The following is a 22,986-nucleotide window of genomic DNA, read 5'->3' as shown; positions in this document are numbered from 1 at the left end:
CATTTTAAATCTTGGTAAATTTGTGAAAGTAAGAAATAACAAAATACTTTTTGCATTGTCTGGAAGTAGCCATTTTCCCCTGTAGCTAGAAGATTAACAAATGACAGCCATGACTTAAGATGGATGATAACTAGATTTACCAGAGTGTTCATAGCTTAATACTGTAAGTTGTTTTTTACCTACTCCTTGTAGAATTGCCTTCCAGGAAACCAATTACCATACAATGAAGTAAGACATCTATCATTTTTTGAAATTTTATGATTTTATTTTCATTTTAAACAAAGATGACACATTTTTTTTCATTCTGAAACAGTTTACATATAAATAAGATTATTTCTCTAAGAAGAGACCCAATCTTTCTGCCTCGTTTGAAAGTCTTCAAATAAGTTACAATCCGTTTGTAAACACAGATTATTCAGCAAGTATTTCTGGCTGAGGTAACATCACTTCCTCTCCTAAAGATTCTAACAGTTCTCGTCTGTAGTCGTCAAACCCTCCATCGATCTCATTCACAGTCTGATCCTCTACAACCCACAGTTGACAATCCGTCTCCCGAATCAGTCTTTCATCGTGGCTAACGATGATTACTCCTGCAAAGTTAGGTATGTTTTATTGAAATTCAGGAATACAAGAGGTACAAGTGACCTGTATCAGTTTTAAATACTAATTTTAGAAATGAATACTTGAGCATTATATTGCTTTCAGTTGGTATTTGTGGGCAATATAAAAGGCGACCGAAATCAAAGTAAATTCATTCTGTCTGCTGAAAGGCTGAAAGGTCGTAAAAATGGATGTAAGACCTGTTAAACAGCTAATTCAAAAGAATATTTTACATGAAATGAAGTCTTTCACTCATAAAGTTAAAGATACTGGTCAGTTATGAATTTATACTTGGCTTTGTGGTGTATCAGAATCAGATGTATTCACGTGATATTCACCATACTAATGCTAGTGTCAGGAGTTGAGCTTGAGCCTGGTAATATTGATAAAATTCTTACCTCCTTTATATGCGTTGATGGCTTCAGCGAGAGCGTCGATAGATTCAATGTCTAAGTTGTTGGTAGGTTCATCCTGAAACAATAATTACATGTAGGTATTTACTTGTGTGATGTACAATCGTGTTTAATATGAAGTCATACTGTAGTAATATATAAAGTATCAGTATGTACAAATTTGGTGAGTACTACATTGATATTCAATTGATACACATACAACACAATTTAACTAACTGGACATCAAGATGAACACACTCCAATGTCACTGACAATAACACTTACAAACTCAGTACCAAAGAAATTCAGAAATTCATATGTCAGGAATTTATTTTTCCATATCTGACGAATTTCTTCTACACTTACCAAAATAAGCACATCAGGAGCCCGACAGGACAGGTCAGCTAATGCGACCCTGGCCTTCTGACCTCCAGACAGATTGGTGATTTTGATTGTGTGGGCATGACTAGCAAGTCCAAATTTTCCCAACATCTTTCTAGATTCCTGGACTGGAAGATTGAACAGTCTCTGCAAGTAAGAAAAAAATCATGTCCAAAGTATTTCAAATGTTGATTTTGTTCCTAAGCATTATGTATTTTTACTGTCCTGAACAAAGAAATAAGGAAGTAACTTCTTAATTGTATAATAAAAATGAAAGTTAATAATTTCTATAGTCAATTAAAAAATATTTCATTGTCAATATAACTTAAATACTTGTATATACTAATATCAAGTTCAACAGGAAGACAAGTGATGACAATATCAGTCTATTCTATATTTCTGTAAAGTTAATACGATAAAGACCCAAAGTTCGTCTATTAAATGCTTGTAACAATAACCATTAGATGTAGAAATGGAATCACTGATAGAGCTGGAGATATCAATTTGAGGCGTCTCTCTTTTGTATCATAGATATCTGGTTATATTTTATCAAAATTGTTTTTATTTCAAGTATTAAATAATATATATCCACAATGTTTCTCAAATCATGGAGAGAAATTTATATTTTTTCAAATATAAAGTATGAAATTTATTTGTTGTACAACAATAACGAAACTAATGTAAGCTCATATTAATCTCTCTCACTGACTTGGACAGAAGCCTGCAGAGAGTGTTACTATGGGAGGAAGCCAGAGTACCCAGGGAAAACCCATGTGGTTGGGTAGGTGACCCCATACCTTTTCAAGTTCATTTTTGGAATGGAACACTGGACACCTAGGTGAAAGGTGTTAGCACTGCTCCACCTGACCACCCAAACTTTTTGAAAATTTTGCAAAAGCTTACAGGACTAAATACATGGTGATCATGTTGATTAACAATACTTAAAACTACCTGTAGGTACTCCACAGCAGATTCATCTGCATTTAGCTGGTCACCTGAGTGCTGATCATATTTACCAATTCTCTGTAAAAACAAATATCACTACCATCAAACACTATATGGATATCATTGGTGAATATCATGACACAAGCAATATTATCAGTCCCTAACTGAACAAGAAGAAAATTGAAGAGGTTTTCCTTAATTTTTTTCTGAACAAAACACACATATGGGAACAGAATACCACTCTTTCATGCTATTTAAACCCATCCTTGTGATGTCTCAGAAACTAGCTTTGAATATGGCCATCTTTGGCTTCAAAGTAACCCAAAAGTATCTGTTAATGACCATGAAGTGATAATTTTTTATAAAGGTGAGCTTGTTACAGCTTCATCTATTACCCTATAATGACAGAGTGAAATCATGTTAAGTCAATCTATAGGTCTCTATCAATCAAATATTTATCTGACAAGAACAATGCCAGTTTACAGGATGAGAGCTGTTAACTAGAAAATATAGGGCCAGGCTATATGTAGTGTGGAAACTACTCTCTAATCGGAAACCAACTTGCTACTTAAACTACTGACCAATCAGAAAACAGCTACCAAACCAATGACCAATCAGAAATAAGCAACCTCTCTAAACTATTTACAGATCAGAAATTAACTACTTTTCTAAATTACTTATTTTCAGATGTCGGCGGATACCTTGCTAAACTATTGACCAATCAGAAATCAGCTTATTACATAAACAATTGACCAATAGGAATTAAACTTGCATCCTATCTACTGACAAACCAGAAATCAGCTGGCTACCTAAAAAATCACCCCATCTGATATTAGCTACCATCATAACTATTGACCAATCAGAAATACGCTGTACCCCCATATATATATATATAATAGTATGTAGTAGAATATTGTGAGGACAATCAATATTTCTCATCTCCTCATAATAGAAAGAAAGTCAATATTGACAGAAAATATTTTCTAAAGTTACGGGGAAAACTGAGACAATCAACGATAGAATTCCAAATATAGACAGTAACGACTTACTATTCTGTGGTTCTTCCTTACTTCTCCATTTACCTGAAATGACAAAATAAAAGTGAAAGAATGCTACCATTTTACCCAGCTATTCCTCCATGTTGAAAAATTTGCCGAATCCATTTTAATAGTATGAACAAATCACAGAAAATCAATATTGTTACTTTAGTACAAATTCTACCAGAATGCATTAGATTCTCAAATTTTACATTCCATTTAAAATTACTGCATAATGATTCGTGCCAATTATAACATAAATATTGATCTGCCTGTAATTACATCAGATTTAACTTCATTCACTTACTGGATCTAGTTCCTGTGTCAGCAGTTTTAGGAATGTACTTTTTCCAACACCATTGGGTCCAACTATAGCAACTGTAGACAGATCATTATAAATACAATCAATAACACAATGTAACCAACTGTTAAAAAACAATAATTTGAACACTGAGTTTCATATCTTAATCAAGAATTTAAGAATGAAAAGGCTCCTGTATGTGTTTTATTTCCATATATAAATCTCGTTCTGATAGATTTTTTGCTTAAAATCTGAATCAAAGTGAAAGATTTTTCTGTTGACTGACCAGTAACTTTAACAAATGGTCACCAGCATCACTCCTACATATCCACAATGACTCTCTGTAAGTTACTTACCTCTAGAACTCATATCAATTCCAAAATCCAGGTTCTTAAACAATATTTCACTTTTCTTGTACCAGAAATTAACATCTGCAAAAATTAAACATAAATTTGTTCTTTTCTGCTTCCAAAAGAAAATATTCTGTAGCACATCTAATGAAACATGAACACCACATGGCTGAACAACATACATTCGACCCATGCCAAAGGAACATTCCTGATTAATTGTATTAGAATGAATACAAGTATGGAAATGGTATTAGTGAATCAAAACATGGAGAGGGAAAAAGAAATTTCAAAGAAATTGTTTGAAAACTAAGGGAGGAAATATCTGTGGCAAAAAAAAACTCAAAAAAAAAAAAAAAAAAGTCTATGTAATGGTTATGATGACTACCAAGTGCCAGGGAAATTGGCTATAAACTGAGAGCATAGATCTTCATACAAAATTAAAATGCCGAAAAATGCAAAGGGCAATAACTCTTTCAAAAACTGTAGGCATGATTTGCTGTGTAAGAAATTGGTTAAGAACTGGGAGCATAGATCTCTGGACAAAATCAACATAATGAAACAAGAAAGTAAGATTTCAAAATAAAGCTGAATCAAGCTGCCATTCTGGAAACATTGTGAAAACAACAACTTACTCCTAGCCCCGAGGATTGGAGGGTTGCGCGGTGTGGGACTGTACAACGTAAAACAACTTACTCATAGCCCCCAGGATTGGAGGGGTGGGCGGTGTGGGACTGTACAACATAAAACAACTTACTCATAGCCCCGAGGATTGGAGGGTTGAGCGGTGTGGGACTGTACAATGTAAAACAACTTACTCATAGCCCCGAGGATTGGAGGGTTGAGCGGTGTGGGACTGTACAATGTAAAACAACTTACTCATAGCCCCGAGGATTGGAGGGTTGAGCGGTGTGGGATTGTAGAAACTTAAAAACAACTTACTCATAGCCCCGAGGATTGGAGGGTTGAGCGGTGTGGGATTGTAGAAACTTAAAACAACTTACTCATAGCCCTGAGGATTGGAGGGTTGAGCGGTGTGGGACTGTACAATGTAAAACAACTTACTCATAGCCCCGAGGATTGGAGGGTTGAGCGGTGTGGGATTGTACAACATAAAAACAACTTACTCATAGCCCCCAGGATTGGAGGGTTGAGCGGTGTGGGATTGTACAATGTAAAACAACTTACTCATAGCCTCGAGGATTGGAGGCTTGAGCGGTGTGGGATTGTAGAAACTTAAAACAACTTACTCATAGCCCCGAGGATTGGAGGTTGAGCAGTGTGGGATTGTAGAAACTTAAAACAACTTACTCATAGCCCCGAGGATTGGAGGGTTGCGCGGTGTGGGACTGTACAACGTAAAACAACTTACTCATAGCCCCAGGATTTGAGGGGTGGGCGGTGTGGGACTGTACAACATAAAACAACTTACTCATAGCCCCGAGGATTGGAGGGTTGAGCAGTGTGGGACTGTACATCGTAAAACAACTTACTCATAGCCCCGAGGATTGGAGGGTTGAGCGGTGTGGGATTGTAGAAACTTAAAACAACTTACTCATAGCCCCGAGGATTGGAGGGTTGAGCGGTGTGGGATTGTAGAAACTTAAAAACAACTTACTCATAGCCCCCAGGATTGGAGGGGTGAGCGGTGTGGGATTGTAGAAACTAAAAAAACTTACTCATAGCCCCGAGGATTGGAGGGTTGAGCGGTGTGGGATCTGGGAAATGGAACTTCACTGTATAGTCTTTAGGCCGTTGTAACAATTCAGTCTTTTTTTCTTCCTCAGCAAACACTTTCTGTTTTTCTCTGTTCTTCTGCTGTTTTCTAGTCAAGGCTTCCTTCTGTTTTGCTTCCTATAAAACATAATTGAAATGCCACATACTGTTCTATACAAAAACACTTATACCAGAAGAACAGCCAGAGGAGGAGACATCTTCAGGGTCACTTTGAAGACATCTTTGTGATTTGCATCCAGCCTTTCTGATAAATCTCATCCAGATAAATGTGACAAGATACATTAAAAGAATGTACACATACACTGATACAATGTTTATAATCACAAACACAATGTATATTTACTTCAGTAAAATGTACACATACACTGATACAATGTTTATAATCACAAACACAATGTATATTTACTTCAGTAAAATGTACACATACACTGATACAATGTTTATAATCACAAACACAATGTATATTTACTTCAGTAAAATGTACACATACACTGATACAATGTTTATAATCACAAACACAATGTATAATTACTTCAGTAAAATGTACACATACACTGATACAATGTTTATAATCACAAACACAATGTATAATTACTTCAGTAAAATGTACACATACAGTGATACAATGTTTATAATCACAAACACAATGTATAATTACTTCAGTAAAATGTACACATACACTGATACAATGTTTATAATCACAAACACAATGTATAATTACTTCAGTAAAATGTACACATACAGTGATACAATGTTAATAATCACTAACCAAAAGAAGCTAAAACTAGCACAACATTGTATGTGGTAATTTATGTAGGTTTTTTTGGTGGTTCAAATTTTAGCAGTTTTAACAACGCCTGAACTGCAAAGAATGATTATTTTCAAGGGAGTCACATAATGGCTGGTTACCTTATCTTAATACTTTTTGAAAATACAGCGCGTCTTTTTCTCATGAGTTTATTCCATCCTCCAAATTACTGACAAATACAAGTCCCTGATAATAATAAGTTTTACAGTAATACATATTTTTGAATCGTAGGATTGTAGTAAGGTATCAATTTCTTCTCTTTCCGAGTACAGTGAGAAACAAGGTATTATTTAGAAAATAATGCTTTGAATTTTCAAATCTGCACATTGAACTAAGTTTACTGACAAATGTTACGGGAAGTTATTAAATAAAAGCAAGGAAATAATTTTACATTTGTAGATATGAAGATATCAACTATGTGGTCATGATGACCTGGTACTGGTGTGACCTGTAGGGGAAGTTATCAGGGTTGTAAAACCGGATCACTGGGTAACTAATACATGACATGGAAACTGTGCCAGGTTTTACCATCAACAATGTTCCTGTTTAAGATGATCACTTAAAAATGTATTGCGGAAAAAGAAAGTTAGATAAGAATGAAAGATATTGGTTTTTTATATTTTGTGTTAAGTAGGCTACATAGATACAGAACAGGGTTTTCCTATTTTTTGATGAGCTTTGATAAAGGGATTAGGGCGTATTAAACTAGTTTAATGCCAAGTTACAAGAGCAGGAAAATAAAATCTGAATTTTATAAATTTCAGAACTGTTGCCTGGATAGCTGACTAATACGCCTGCTCTTACAACTTCCCCCCCCTCCCCCCATGGGGTAGGAAAAGAGAGTCTAGTTAAAAAAAAAGGTGGGGTGGGGGGGATTTCTTAACAAAATACATAGTAGGACAGCATTGCTATTTTATTACTTATTTAATGTGGACACATATGCATGCAAAACTGCCAAAAATAAAAAGCTATTTTCAAACATCGCAATCACTATGGGTTAAAACCTTGATTTCATTACCTATAGCCATTGTGTTTCATTTGTCATTGTGTGTGAAGCACCATTCGCTGTACATAAACTTTCAATTCAATCAACTTCTAATGATCAAAAGGCCAAGAGTACTTCCGTTAGGTTTGTAGCATGCTTGGACAAAGGGGTACCAAGTTTAATCATATGAATGACTTTGACCCACTCTTAAAATCTTTAAATGACCTCCTCTTAATAACCAAAAGTCGCAGATTGCTTAAATCTTGCCTGTAGCATGCTTGGATGAAGAGCTACCAAGTGCTTTTTTCCCCAAATGAAAGAATCTGAACAAATTTCAAGGTCATAAGGGTCAAATGTGTTAAAAACCTTCTAACAACTTCTTTTAATAACCAAAAGGTCCAAGCCATTAACATTGCTTCTGTAATATCAGTTGATAAAGGATGACCCAGTTCTGTTTCAATGATTGACCTTGACCCACTTTAAAAGTCACTCGGGGTCAAATGTGTTGAAAAATATTTTTTTGTTTCTGTCAACAAGTAATAGGTCCTGGGTCAAGGTATTCTTGTAAAAGCATATACCAGGAATAGGGTTTCAAGTTTGCAGAAGTTGACTTTATGAACTAACTAAAAAACCTGTAGAAAAGGTAACTAATTTTGGCTCATTGGGTCATATGACTGTCTTGTTTATTTTGTTCACATTGTGCATATATTATATACATTATCAACAGACATGAGTTTTAAGACCAAAGAAAAGTGATTGATTAGTCCCTGAGAAAGGTATAGAAAAAGTATAAATAAATTTAAAAAAAAAAAAAAGAAGAAAATAGAAATAAAAGGGCCAATATGTTTTCATCATTGATCTGGTATTTAATGCACAAATTCACAAATACATTATTTCACATCAATGACATTCAAATCATTTTCTAGTTCAACAAATTTGACCCCTGTGACCTTGGTTATAACTCAAGGTCATTTCTTTTTGTAAGCACAATCAGGATTCATCCAAAAAAACTACCAACCAAATATCATGAATCTAAATCTTTTGGTTGATAAGAAGAAGTGGTTTGGTCGCTTCAATAAATCTGACTGCCGTGACAGTTCAAGGTCATTTCTTTTAAATGAAGTCCAGAAAAACATTTTTGGATACACAGCAATTTAAAACAGATGGCTTGTTATTAAGTTTACAATCTATACCACTGATTCACCCTTTTTCTTCACTCATTGCAAACATTTTACGGATTCAGACAAGACATACATAACATTACAAATGTGTCCTCACACACGTTTGCTTTCATACTTACACACATTGTTCACATTTCGCATATGAAATACATGAACACAAATACACACACACACACTTGAAGTCTTACATGTTAATGATTCCAACCAAATTGTGAATTACAAGCATTTTCGTGACTAAGATGAAATTACAATAGCCATCATTTCCTAGCACAGTAAAAAGTAATAATAATATGTTTAAGTACAGTGTTTTTGCAAGACACACGCAAACATAAAATAATGTAAACATAACATAAACAAACTAAACATCGTAGCACAACACGATGCTCACTCCTGTAGAATTTTAATCCTAATATCAATTAGTTAATTGTTCCTATTGAAAATGCATTTCCTTGTTACATTGTTATTACACAAAAGGCTACATACCTTGCACACAATATACATTCCTACATTTATACATAGATACACAAAAAAAGTCTAAGCTCGGTGTGAAAGGGTGAGCTAGGTCAGAAGGCCTGACCCTGTCATTTCTGCTAATGTGTATTGTATTTTCACATACTTGGTAATTTAATACTTTATATCATATAACAATCTAGTATTATTCCAAATAAATCAAACTTTAATAAAACCTGTTTGAGATTAGTTTATGATATTTGGAAATACCAATTTGAATCTATTTGCTATTGCTGTAGAAGCTTTTTGGTGGTCAATGTTTTTTTAAGTATCGCATATTTTTATCTTTCTTTGGATTGGGTGTGATAACTCCTTTGAAGTTCTGAAAGACAACCAGTACTTGACAATTTTCGTAGTTTTCAAAGCCTCAGTTAATTTGTTTATTGATAAAATTCCTTCACAACTATCTTTATCAGTTTGATTTTATTTGATCTAATATATCTAAATATTATGAATTTTCAACTTGGATTGAGTCTGGTTGTTTAGAACTATAATGATTTATTAAAAAATCAACCTCGGTCTGGATTATCTCCCTTGGATTAACGAGAATTCCAACATCTGTAATCAACTCTGTTACAGATTTACTTGTTAAGTTCCTTTATCCTAAATCACAAAAATATTCAGTTGCCCTTACTCCATTCTCATACCAATTTGCCATAGATCTTTATTATCAACATATCTAAACTTCCTTAATATTTCTCTAACTGATTCAACTTGATAATAGTGATCTTAGATACAGTTGTGGGATCACACAATAGGAAAACTAGACAAAATGAGCTATTTGTGCACATGTTAGCTGTTCTTTTAGACAAAGGTGCAATTCTATCGTGGTTGATATAAATTTAGAAATGACATGTGAATTTATTTTCTAAATATATAAGAATATAACTAGGTATATTTTTAAATTAAGTCATTAATATATAAGCCAGACATGTGTACATCTATCAGGAACTGACTGAATAGTTATATACATTAGTAGTTTAGAGTGTTTTGTTTACAAAGTGCCACAGGTGACCGGTCATTGTGTATAGAGACTCATTATATATACATCATACATGTTAACATTAAATGGACATCCTTTATGTCTTGACGAGGAATTCTGTGTTACTCTCTTGTAAACAAGAAATGTATATGCTAAGGTAAATTTTAAGTGTTATTTTTGTTACATAGGAAACCTAGCCGGTACGGATCTGGATATGTCATGTATATGTTGCCCGAGGTACATCCATCTCCACTTTCTAAAGTGTGAAACTATACACTAGAAAGACTTATTAATGCAAGGTCTGGTGTTATATGGAAAACTGTTAAATTAAAAATGACTTTCATAATCACAGATCAATGTTTAATACACTTATGATCGCTATTTAGTAATAACTACACAAGTTTTCCATCCAATTTTTAATCATTAACATTTCTGAACCATTTTTACCAAACAGTACAAAATGTGCAATCTTATCACACTGTTGGGCTACAAAGTATGGTGCCTGTATGTAGATGATGTGTGCAGGATACATGCACAATGTGTACAAAAAGTTTTGGTACCTTTCGGCCCAAATACAAAAAAATATAGTTCCACATTTTGATAACAACTCACATCAATGCTTTATTTAATGTTCAACAGTTTCACTTCATAGTGCTAAAATGATCTGGTCCTTCGGAAATAGAAAATTAAAGGTGAGATCCATCAAACTTAACACTGACTGGGGTGACTGCATTAGCCCCGCCTCATGTTCAACCTTGGGTCTGCATTGCTCATCATTAACACTCATAGTCTTGGTAATAAAAGCAGGTTCTCTCATTGATATACCATTGACCCTTATCTTTTCTTTTTTTATCTATTTAGAAGTTAATCTGGATAGAGGTTCAGGAGATATTCTGTGCACAAACTTAAAATACATGTATATGCCTTAATTGCATTTCGGTTTCCTTCAACTGTCGAGTTTGTCAAATAGTCTCCATACTGATCAGTATCATATACCCTTTTAGAAACTGCTTTAACATTTAGCACATGCATTCCTCATGACTTTTCACTCAACTCTCAGGTCTTTTTTCCCACTCATTTGGGAATGATTCTTTTCATCTCACTTTTGAGAAAAAAAATAATCAGATGGGAAGGAAATTTTTAGGAGTAAACTTTTTTGAGAATTTGGCGATATGAAATATATAGTGTTGAATTGGACCTATATTCAGCCCAATAGAGTCACTGGAAAAAGGCCGGACTGTACCACACCTTTGATGTATTTCTAAAATGTCTTTCAGTTTACTGTCCTTGACTTTATGTTTGCTTAATACTTAGCCTTCATGAAAAGCTTAGCCTTGTGGGCATTATTTTTCTCAAACATATCTTGTTATTTCAAAAGAGGTAAATGGTGAACTTTGACCTTTAACTGATGACCATCAAAAGTTAATAAGGTGATTACCTTGGTGTGGTGATGTTTATATCTTATCATCATACCTTATACACAAGACTGTCACAGATGCAGGGACACATGCTCCCACTACCGCAGGCATCCACACATGCTCAGACACAGACACAGCGACAAAGTGATTACTATACACTATACTATAGTGGTGAAATGAGAGGTCATCTGAATTGTTACAACTTTGACCCTTGTGACCTTGAATATTGACTGAGGTAGTTTTTCTGTATTAACTTTGTCGGACTTCATCCCAGGCATGTTTCTGCCAAATATCCAATTTTAGGCTTTGTGCTTGATCAGAGAGGTGGCATTTGAATGGTTTTTTTTTTTTCAAATTTGATCACTGTGACCTTGAATATGGGTCAGGTCATTTCTATAATCTAACTCTATTTGTCTTCACTTCAGGAACCTTTTCAGCCAAATATAGTTTATAAGCTTTTTGGTTACTGACAAGAAGTTGTTTCATGGGAAAAGTTGACACCAGACAGACAGACGTTATATACCATACCTATGCCTAAGCTCACCTGATACGCCTCCCTATATCACAATTATTGCCATAACAACCGATGTTAGCAACAGTCAAAGTTAGGGACATTCACTGTTACTGGCAGTCAATGTTTTGTGGCAAACATAATGTAATTTTGAATGTTTATCCTAAAACAGCATTAATATTTGACTTTGCATATATAGTGTATACAGTCATAACAAATTGCATAAAACCATAAGTATACAGACATCGGCAAAGGGAAAAATACAAACGACATCTGGTGTAGAATACACTCACTGTGGTAGATATCATCAGAATGCACATCTTACAATAAGATCTCATTTCCAATACTAGTGATCATCAAACCACATATCATAACACCTTTGCTCCCTTTATTTTTCATAATCTTTTACAGGAAATTTTATTTGATAACATTACAAAAAAATTCAAGATATGAAGGTGATGTAGAGACTATGGAATCTTCAGCGTGTTTAAAACATTAAACTGACAACAGGTTTAGAGATAAACCACTTTCCTCTTGTTAAGAGATATATAATTTACAGCTATTTAGAGATAAACCACTTTCCTCTTGTTAAGAGATATATAATTTACAGCTATTTAGAGATAAACCACTTTCCTCTTGTTAAGAGATATATAATTTACAGCTATTTAGAGATAAACCACTTACAGCTTGTTTAGACGATTTTCCTGAGGATTTCATCTCCTTCAACATCTTCTCCTGCTTTTCATAGGCTTTCAGCTGTTCTTTACGTTTTTGTACCAACATCTTTTTAAATGTTCCTAAAAGAAACCAAAACTGACAGAACTAAAAAAGTTGAAATAAATTTTCGACGTGAATGATTAATGCACTCAGTTGTTGGAAGTGACAATAACATCTCATTTTCTGCTGACAGGATACTAACTTTATTTATCTAGCAGGTTGATACTTTTTCAAACATTTTCTTTCATAGGCTTTTCCCTGTCTTTCTTGTAATCTTTTTAATGTTGTACTACAGCTTCCATAAAGCTAGCAGCAAAGTGTAGCTATCAAGGAACCTGTTAAGACTAGGATAAATGATTCATTAGAACCCCTGGTATTTTGACTTAATATCTGTACAACTGGATAAAAAGGATATGGTGGTCCTGGACTTCTTGACTTACCATAGTTTCCCCTGTAGTAGAATAGTTTCTGCTGATCGAGGTGGATGATATCTGTACACACGTTATCAAGGAAACTCTGGTCATGGGATACCACAAGTAATGTTTTTTTCCAACCCTGTAGATAACTGACAGAGCATACAAAATTAAATACTGTCGCAACTAAAACATTCAAGGAATCGTTAAATTCATTAACATTTTACAAAATTGATTACATTTTCATACACTGAATGTAATTCTCAAAGTAAAAAAAACAATAAAGAAATTTTGGAAAGCAAAGCCAAATAGGTATGACGGCCACACTCAAACTGAGGCTTGTTGGATATCATGAATTTGATACAATACTAATAAAGCACCACAATGAAATGGTTTAGGGTTTATGTCAATTCAAGGGAGGCTATCTACTTTTGTAACTCATGATTTCAAAGGTAACTATCTTTGCTTTTTTCAATCTTTTCTTAACATGTAATTAATTTGGATAGAACAAACAGAGGAAATGGTCTTTCCCAATAATATTCATACAACATTTATACACACACGTTTCCATTTAATAGATTAGAAACTTGAGCTTTAGGAAACCTGTCGAAGAATTTTCATTTTACCTTGACAGAAATGTATCTAATTGAAGCTTCTGTTTATCACACCTCAAATGAAATGTAACTTAATGAAGATTCTTCTTATCACATAACTGAAGATATATGTATGTCTGCAGGATTTCATGAAAATTGTATTCCCCAAGATTGGTATGAAATCTAAGTGTTATCATACATATGACCATCATAAAATACATGTAATGGGTGTTTTAATTACTCTGATAAGAAGGTGGCTATCTAATAAATAAGTAATAAATAAATAATAAACATTAAATAAATAACAATAAATAATAACAGTTTCTAATAGGCATTATTCTTTGTGCATTGGAGTTCTTGGTTCTACAGAACATAGGCGCTAAAAATCCTCGACGACATCATATTTTGTTCAACTTAACAGTCATCCTATATAAAGAAATCATCCTTTTCTGTTATTTTTTATTCATATCGAGTAGATAAAATAGAGGTAGTGTAGTATTTATTTTTTCTATTTATATTTTCAGTAAAATGAAGACAGGGAAGAACTTGGAAGTGATAATACTGGACATTGTCAGGATTTGCTGTTCTATACCATCTTTATCATCAATGACTACCTACAGGATTAAATTTTGTTGAAAATGAAACGACTGTGTTCTTTCCAACAGATATCATATCTAAAATGTAATTTCAGCCAGATGAAAACACAAACCGAGAACGACACATCAAACAGAATACACCTACTTATCAAGCCAAATGACCGCATTGAGATCCAGATGATTTGTAGGTTCGTCCAACATAAGCAGTGTGGGTTCAATAAACAGGGCCCGTGCTAATGACACTCTCATTCTCCAGCCTCCAGACAGTGCGACAGTGGGTCGGTTCATCATCTCCAAGGTAAAGCCAAGACCAGCCAGAATTCTCCTTGCTTTGGGTTCTGCTGCATCAGCTCCAATAGCTATCAGCTCCTCATATACCTAAAAAACCCCACAAATACCAGCTTGTCATGTATTCCCACAATATAACAGTTATGTGTTTCCTTGAATTTAAACTTTGAACTGGGAGGCAGACAATGGAGGGAACAGCGTTAGATTGAACACATAATCAGTAAGATGTGAAGCTGTATAAAAGGTGTGTAAATGTATATTTCTGAGCAGAATTTTGAGTAATTCCACTTGTTATCATGTGTATTGCATACTCAACATCTCAAATCTTTATCCAAAGTCAGTGTGCAATTGGGGTCAGGTGTAGGTAAAGGGAGATAACTTAATTTCTTTACACTTTATCATCCACAGTAACATTACTGCAAATCTTGATAATTTTTTTCATACCTCTTTTAGTCGATCAGCATTTTTTGTTATTCCTTTCTCCTGCTCAGCAAATAATGCTTTCTCCTCTGCCATCAGTTCTGTTCTCTTAACATCTGCCTTTAATACAGCATCAATGGAGGGTGTTTCATCAGCCACAACCTCTGTAAGGAAAGTTTATATACATTTTACATTTATAATATAGGTAGCTATGGATGAATTTTCTAGGTGGAAAAAAATCCTTTAAATTAATAAAACTGAAAATAGAATACATGAAAAAAAAATCTCTCTGAACATTTCATTTTCATGTATCATAATTCACAGCAGTTTACATTGATGAGAAATAAAAAAAAAACCCAGCATTATTGTGAGCAAATAAATTTTTTAGACTGCAATCCAAAGATAACCGAAATAATATTAAAAAAAAACTGTAATGAAAAGTAGAGAACATTGGTTCAATACATTGCTTATAAATTGAACATATCAATGGTTCAGCCTTATTATACTGACAACAGCTTTCTGAAGTTGTGACCCAGTCCTGCTCACCCAAACATTAATACCACTAAATATGATCCATTTGACTTACAATGTTTATCAGGTATATCAAAACAATTTAAGTACCAAGTAATGCCCATGTAAACAATGGAAATCTTTACTGAAATTTAACTCTTCATCGGAAAATCAAACTCAACACCACAGGAAGCTTCATACAAAGTCTGTCTATTCTTAAATAACAGAACATTTATTGTTACTTGTAATGGGGTGGAGATCTTCTATGAGTTGTAATACATAGAGTATTAACATTTCACAAACAGTGAAACAGAACTCACCCTGCTCACAGTATAAAACATCTATATTAGACGGGATGTATAGAGCTCTTTTCTGTATGTGTCTCAGCAATGTAGTCTTTCCATGTCTGTGAATGAAAATGTTTAGAGCATTCACTGAATAAGTATAGACAGATTTCAGAATGTGCATCGGGGAATATGTGTGAGTGAAGGTGTGTACTCAGGTGAGATACATACAGAGATCTGTTTGATAATGATCTAAACATCTGATACACAGACAGAGATCTTTTAACAGAGTACCAGGTGTCATAATTTAATGTATTTTGTCTAAAAGAATTACAATAAGTAATGCTAAAGCTGAACCAACAGCCATATTTTTTCAGTTTACCCGTTAGGTCCGACGAGTCCATATCTGCGTCCTGCCGTGATGTGAAGACTAGCATTCACAAATAGATCTTTTCCTGCTGCAGATATAGAGAAATTTTCCACCTAAAACAGAGAGAGAGAGGAAACAGTGACAAGCATTCTGCCATTGAAGAGGAAGCACTTTGTACAAAGTATGTTCAATTCATAAATATTATGTAGTATTTACTGTAGCATGTGACTTACTTTAATCTGTGGAAAATATATAAGTTTATAGACTAATCATACATATACAGGTGAACTTATATGTGTGTTGTGTAATAGAATCTTACATGGGTCTGTTCTAAGAGAGGGATATCTATTTTGTATAAAGTTTTGGCTGGTCAATATGAGATTGGCCAAACTCTTACACGAGGGTTGAGATATCCCTGTCTATAAAACAGTTTAATTTCTATCCTCACACATCTGAAAATCTGTGACAAATTGTAAGTGGTTGTGAAATCCATTCATTGTTCTATCTTATTTTTATATCTCATCTTATTCCTATAACTACCCCCATATTTGCCGTCATGGGACCACCCTGTGAAGTATGCAAGATAAAATAATCTTATTCCTTTAACTATCAACCACTAAATCTCCCTCTGATATGAGATAAAGTTACCACATCCCTATACTAGCCATCATGGGATTGCCCTGTGACGTTTTTGAGAAATAATCTACATACTAATGATACTAATTACCTTGATGTCAAGTTGGTTGTCAAGTTGTGATGTTTTAGAGGACCTCTCTGCTTGTGACACTGAGAACTGTTCTATACTATCAGGACCAAGGCTCTCCAACTGTTTCTGGTACTCCATCTGTAAAACAAAATATCAGTTAGCATAGAAATATTATCTAGTACTCCATTATTGTATTAAGTACTTCCCAGGGGCACCCAGCATCTTTTTGATATTCACCTGATAGTCAGGTCTTTCCTTTTCCTTCCTTTCTCTTCTTTCTTCTGTTTTTGAGCTTAATTAGAAATAATTTGAAAATTCTTCTTTTGGGATAATAATATTTAACTGCCATATCCAAGATGGTCACCTGTCATCCATCTTGTTTATCTGATATGTTTCGAAATCAAATGGGCACAACTACAGGCCAAGGGATGTGTTCATATGAAATTTGAGAAAGATCCATTAAAAAATAGTGTTAACAACCTATGATAATAAAAAAAACCAAGATGACCTCTATCGGCCATCTTGTCTTTTTTATCAGTCCCAAAATGAATTGTACCTATGTACAACAAGGAATCAAAGTGAACCTACATATACAATTGAGAATTATCCATCCAGTGCTTCTCAAGAGATATCTATAATAGGTAGTATTTCAGGATGGAAAGATGATGGATAAAATGTCATTTAAATAGGTCACCATCTGATGATGACGGGCTAACAAACACCATTAGTAACCACAAATAAAGTAACTAGAACGACATAAAAAAACCGTCAGTAAGTGATAGTGTCTAGTATTTCATCTAAAAACGAAAACATCAGTAACCATAATGAAAGTATCTATTGCTCCACCTGCAAATCAGTAACCAATTTATATCTAGTAATAGTTTAATAAAAAATCTACAGGGATAAAAGTTTCATTGAAGTTAAGACCGAGATGTAAGGATTAGTAACAATGATTTCTCTTGTTAAGAGATTACAAAGTGTGTGCAACTTCTCTCATATCCTACAAACCTTTTTCTTCATTTTCTTTAGTTCTTTTTTACTAAGTTTTGGTTTTGCTTCTTCTTCCACTTCCTCTTCTTGACTTCCTGTAACAGAAATGGGTTCTTTTTATCAAAAATCAATATATCAATTATCTCATTAAGAGAAAAAGGTTAAGTTCGGAACCAACACCCGGATGCCAAGAGCTTCCTTCTGAGGTAACTAGCTGTGTGTATTTATTCACTATATAGTGACAGTTGACCAGTTTTGAATCTTTAGTGATGCTTCATCAGAACTGTCATTTTCACTGAAGTAATTAATTAAAGTTCAGTTCAGGTGGACGTTCATAAGAATCCCACATTCAAGCTTGTTTAAAACAATGACTTTTAAATAATTGGATTTCATCCATTTTGAACTACTTTATATTGAAAGTACAGTTCATGCAGTTGTTCTATTTATAGCATCAATTGTTAAATCTATTTTTAAACTTCTTAACTGCATGAACTGTACTTTAGCTAACTACTTAAATGTAAATGATGGTTCTAATGAAGCATCACCTAAGATGTGAAACCGTTCAACTATCACTATGTAGCAAATGAATACAAGAATTGGCTTGGTGTGTTGAGGTAGTATTTCATCATATCTACCACATAACAATCACAAAACAGTTACTTATATGTGAAGTATATCGTACCTAGTTTTTATTATGATTCTACCTGGTTTTCCCATTATAATGATCACACATGCTAACATTATGGCAGTTGGATAAGAAATTTCAAGTTCTAATTGACAGATCAGCTTACCTTTTTCCTCGTCACCATTCATATCTTCTTCAGCATCCTCATCATCATACATATCTGGTGACACTCTGTCGACTTGGGAAGGTTTCTGTGTTTTTGTTTCCTCTTTTGTATCTGTGGACTAAATAATAAGAGCTTAGTTACTTTACAGTTTTAACATGTTAAGTGATTAGTGCTTGACTACTAAATATATTGATTACGAAAAGCAATCATGTTTCTTTGAACTGTATTCCAAGATAAAGTTGATGTTAATCATAAGTATCTCATTATTTTCCTTAAAGTTTTACAAAAAGAAGAATTTATGTTAAAATTGTATGGAATAAGCTTGAACTAACCTCTTCTTCTTTTGAAGCCTCTTCATCCCCTTCATCCTCAGCAGCCAAAAATTCTGCCAATTTTTTCAGCTTTGCAGATTTACCCTAAAATTATTAACGTGTCAACCATTCAAATTTGATATGTCTATGAACAAGTACCTTTTTGTGAAGACTAGATTTCGTGGATAAATATAGCTTAAATCTACTTATATTAATTTTAACAGCTGGTGGACATGAGAAAAAAATGAAGAATTTGTGGATTAAGATATTAACATTTGGAATATCACTACAACAAATCAGTTCTCTATCAATGAATTGTTTACATTGGGAATAGAATTTTGTCAGCTGAATCATAAATGTATTATTAGTAATCAAAGTTGTACACCTGTACAATTTATCACAACACTAATTAAGGTATTGCCAGAGGGCCTGAATTCGAAGTCACCCATAACCAGAGAAGTTTTGCACCTTGAGCTCATGTGAATGAAACATCAAAGACCAAAGCTGTACTTGTAATATTGTCATGAGCTGAAGTCTTACGGCATTGTTGGTCACTTAAATCAGCATTTAATTAGGTCATTTCTGTTGGATGTTTATGGAAATTAATTATCAGATATGGGAAATATACAAATTTGATATTATCTTCCAACAGACATTTTACTTGTTATGTTGATGATGAGAACTTAAGGAACAGCGATGAACATGTTGACACGATCCGAGAGAAATTCTTTCCCAACTGTTGCATGACTAATATTTGTTTTTGTTTGTATATAGTTTGAATTCATGTACTTGGCCTTATACATATAATGCAGGGAACCATTGTACCAGATGTGGTTTGAGTGCAATTTTCATATATACTTAAACAGTAAAACGATTTATGCTATGAAGTACTTTTATGATTATCGTATAAAAACATATATACATTTTAATAACAATTCTTTCTTTCCCTGAGTTTTGAAATATGAAAGGATATGTTTGTGTTTTTACATCTTTCAATTACCTTTGACATATTTACATTCTATTTACATTGAGTCACTGTAGATACCATTCTGTTTCATATTGGTACATAACTTTCACTTTAATATGGCAGTGATGTGGTGTAACAACTTCCATATTAAAGTGGAAGTTACTTACCATATGTCTAAATTAATTTCCAATCAGAACTACATCAAAATTTTATTTTCATATATCTAGCTACAGGCTAAACATTTCTGTCTCTAAAATGATCATTTATGTCAATATTCACATTTATTATGCTGTTATTGATATTTACATTTCTTAAAGATTGTGTTCATTTTAGAGACAGAACGGGTGTTCATCAAAGTGGTAGGTAGCCATCCATCATGGATGCAATAAATCAAACAATTATTCCTACAATGAACCCTGATTTCAAAGCAAAACAAGCTAGTTCATTTGCCTGACTACTTTTACATTTTAGAGAGAGAAATGTTTAATCTGCCTGGCTCTCTATATACATATGTATGTAGCTAGACTAACATGTTACTCTGCTGAGATTACAAAGTCTTGATTTCCTTCTCAACGATGGGACAAACCAAAAATGGAAGCAGTAAATGGATTCATTTGATTGGGTATCGTGTGTCAAGACTTAAGATTTATTAACCTGATTCAGTTAGTAAGGGACCTAATACTAAACAGTAACTAAATGTTTTTCTCTTGAAAACTGTTGTTAAACGAAACCAGTCTGTGAACCATAAATATCGCTTCTGTTTACGCTGTTATTGAACGTCACTTGTCCCATATGTTATTTCCATATACAAATTATCATGTGTATATTGTACATCACGTAAATACTATTCATAGACTGCTTTTATAGATTGATTTCATCGTTACCTGTAAGTATTTAATCAATATCTTCAAAATAAACAGATCCAGAAAGCTATTTAGGCTGAAATATGCACATAATTTCAAGATTTACCATAGTACCGGTGTTCTTTTTGTTTCAGAGCTGTTTTTTTAATAACATATCGATTTAAAATTAATCGTAACAAACACACATCGGCTATGTTTTAGAAACAGCATAATCATGTATAGCCATTTATAGCGGAGTTCTTACTTTTTCTTTGTTTTTCTTCTTTTTCCCCTTTTCTGGAATTTCAGCACCACCGTCGTTCTCTCCGGTTCCTAAACCCGCCATTCTCTCTTCTAAAGTTTTATCATCATCGTCGTCATTCCACTCTTCCTGTTGCTTGGCCTTAGATTTGTTCTTTTTAGGCATTGTGTTTATGTAGTTTTAAATAAACCAACAGATTGTGTAGTGGATGTTGTTTACTGCGTTTCCCTCACAGTTAAACTAGCACAATATTGACGTGAACCGGAAGCATGTGGGAAATCTTTATTTCTCAAACGAGTCTCTACATTACGCAACTTCCGGTATAACTATCGTTAAAGCTGCATGTCATGCAGAAAAAGTGAAGGCGTTAGTATTTTTTCATAAGGACGTATTGTGAATAAAGATATCCAACGAAAGTTGGAATAAAACTTGGAAAATTTAAAGAAAACTTTAAAAGGCAGCAGAGAAACTGGTTGCAAACACACCGAATTAACGTTAGCTCATGCAGCAATCTCCCGGGTTGAATTGCAGATACTTAAAATCATTCATTTATATAAAGGGTCTGACAACATTTCACAAGAACTCATGTTCTGGTGACCCTTCCACCCTCCGTACTACATTCAAGGCTAACGCATGGTCTAATGGATGATGTCATCTCCGGCGTGTCATTTCGTCACAGATTTGCATGTAAATAATATGCTCCAGCTTTTTTTGACAAGTTGTGACAAAATAACTTTTTGCACGAAAGGATTACGCAAGCTATGTCGCCCACGGCCTTCAAGATTCGGTAAGCGACAATTTGATTAGCTGATACAAAAGTTCATCAGAATATGACTCCTTACGGAATTTTTTCAGCTCCTATGAGAAGAGTAACGTTATGTACATATACATGTAAGTGCAATATCTCCATTTCCATACAACATAATCGGGTTTAAAATTGCAACGCCTGCATCGTTTCAGTTCCAGAAGTGACCTCAGTTCGATAGGACTAGAGTTTCTACTGCACAGTAAACTCTGTCTAATTGGAGTGATATATACGTCACTGATAAAACCGTAATTACAATAGATAGTAACAATCAATTATTTCCTGTATGTACCGCAGCCTCAGATTTCTTAGAACCCACCTTGCACTGATTCTTTTGAAATTCCAAGATTTTATTGATTATTATGGATGACTTCCGTGGGAAATTTCCAATTTCTTAGCTGTCATAGTCTCAGCCGAATCTGCATCAATACAAGGATTTCCGGGAAAGTGATTTTAGGTCATTGAATGTATCGGTGGTGAATGTCTGTGGCAATTTACTTTGTAAGCTCCTTGTTAACCTACGCTAGGTTAAAAACCAAACTCTACCAAGTAATCTTACTCTCAGTCCTAGCGTAATGTACCTTAAAAACCTTTCTGCTTTCAGGTAAACTTTTCTAGAAATTCGGACCCACTTTTTATTTTATTTTTTTTTAGTTTCTAATTTCGTGTGTTTGTGTTAAATAGTAAAAGATTATTTTCATTTACACCACCAACATCACGTAATACGGCAACAGCCACTTGCTGACGATGATTATATCAATATTTGTCCGCATATGTATCAGAATATTTTGTTAAAAGTGAGATTACAGTTAGTTTTTTTTATGATTACTTCTGGAGTCAATGATTATATCCTTTTTCTTTCCTTTTCTCTCTTAAAGAAACCATTTGTAGAGTTTCGCATGTAGATACAATGCTACTAAGAGAAGGGAAACATTCGCTAAAGATTTTTTCGCCCACGTATAAAACATCTAACACCAATGCTAAAA

The 22,986-nt window shown here is 33.9% G+C and overlaps 1 protein-coding gene across 1 annotated transcript; it reads right to left on the bottom strand.

Annotated features, from left to right (window-relative positions):
• Nucleotides 1-243: 243 nt before the first annotated feature.
• Nucleotides 244-21,441, bottom strand: LOC132546286 (ATP-binding cassette sub-family F member 1-like). The gene is made up of 19 exons (XM_060209996.1): nucleotides 21,199-21,441; nucleotides 19,146-19,229; nucleotides 18,814-18,931; nucleotides 18,041-18,117; nucleotides 17,054-17,170; nucleotides 16,339-16,439; nucleotides 15,993-16,078; nucleotides 15,187-15,326; nucleotides 14,600-14,832; nucleotides 13,293-13,417; nucleotides 12,820-12,932; nucleotides 5,683-5,857; nucleotides 4,013-4,087; nucleotides 3,663-3,733; nucleotides 3,368-3,400; nucleotides 2,325-2,396; nucleotides 1,359-1,520; nucleotides 999-1,071; nucleotides 244-590 (listed from the first exon to the last, which is right to left on the bottom strand). Exons 1-19 carry the CDS (start codon nucleotides 21,358-21,360, stop codon nucleotides 412-414), a joined length of 2,196 nt encoding a protein of 731 aa, XP_060065979.1. The 5' UTR covers nucleotides 21,361-21,441; the 3' UTR covers nucleotides 244-411.
• Nucleotides 21,442-22,986: the final 1,545 nt, after the last annotated feature.

This window comes from Ylistrum balloti, unplaced genomic scaffold, assembly GCF_031769215.1.
Source record: "Ylistrum balloti isolate Yb309-2 unplaced genomic scaffold, AGI_CSIRO_Ybal_v1 Utg369882, whole genome shotgun sequence".
Classification (NCBI taxonomy): domain Eukaryota; kingdom Metazoa; phylum Mollusca; class Bivalvia; order Pectinida; family Pectinidae; genus Ylistrum; species Ylistrum balloti.
This window is presented reverse-complemented; position numbering and strand designations above follow the sequence as displayed.

Coding starts and splice junctions, on each gene's coding strand:
- LOC132546286 (XM_060209996.1), bottom strand. CDS start 21,360: ATGCCTAAAAAGAACAAATCTAAGGCCAAGCAACAGGAAGAGTGGAAT. Junction 17,171..18,040: donor TAAAGAAAATGAAGAAAAAG/GTTTGTAGGATA, acceptor TTTGTTTTACAG/ATGGAGTACCAGAAACAGTT. Junction 1,072..1,358: donor CTCCTGATGTGCTTATTTTG/GTAAGTGTAGAA, acceptor TTATTGTTTCAG/GATGAACCTACCAACAACTT.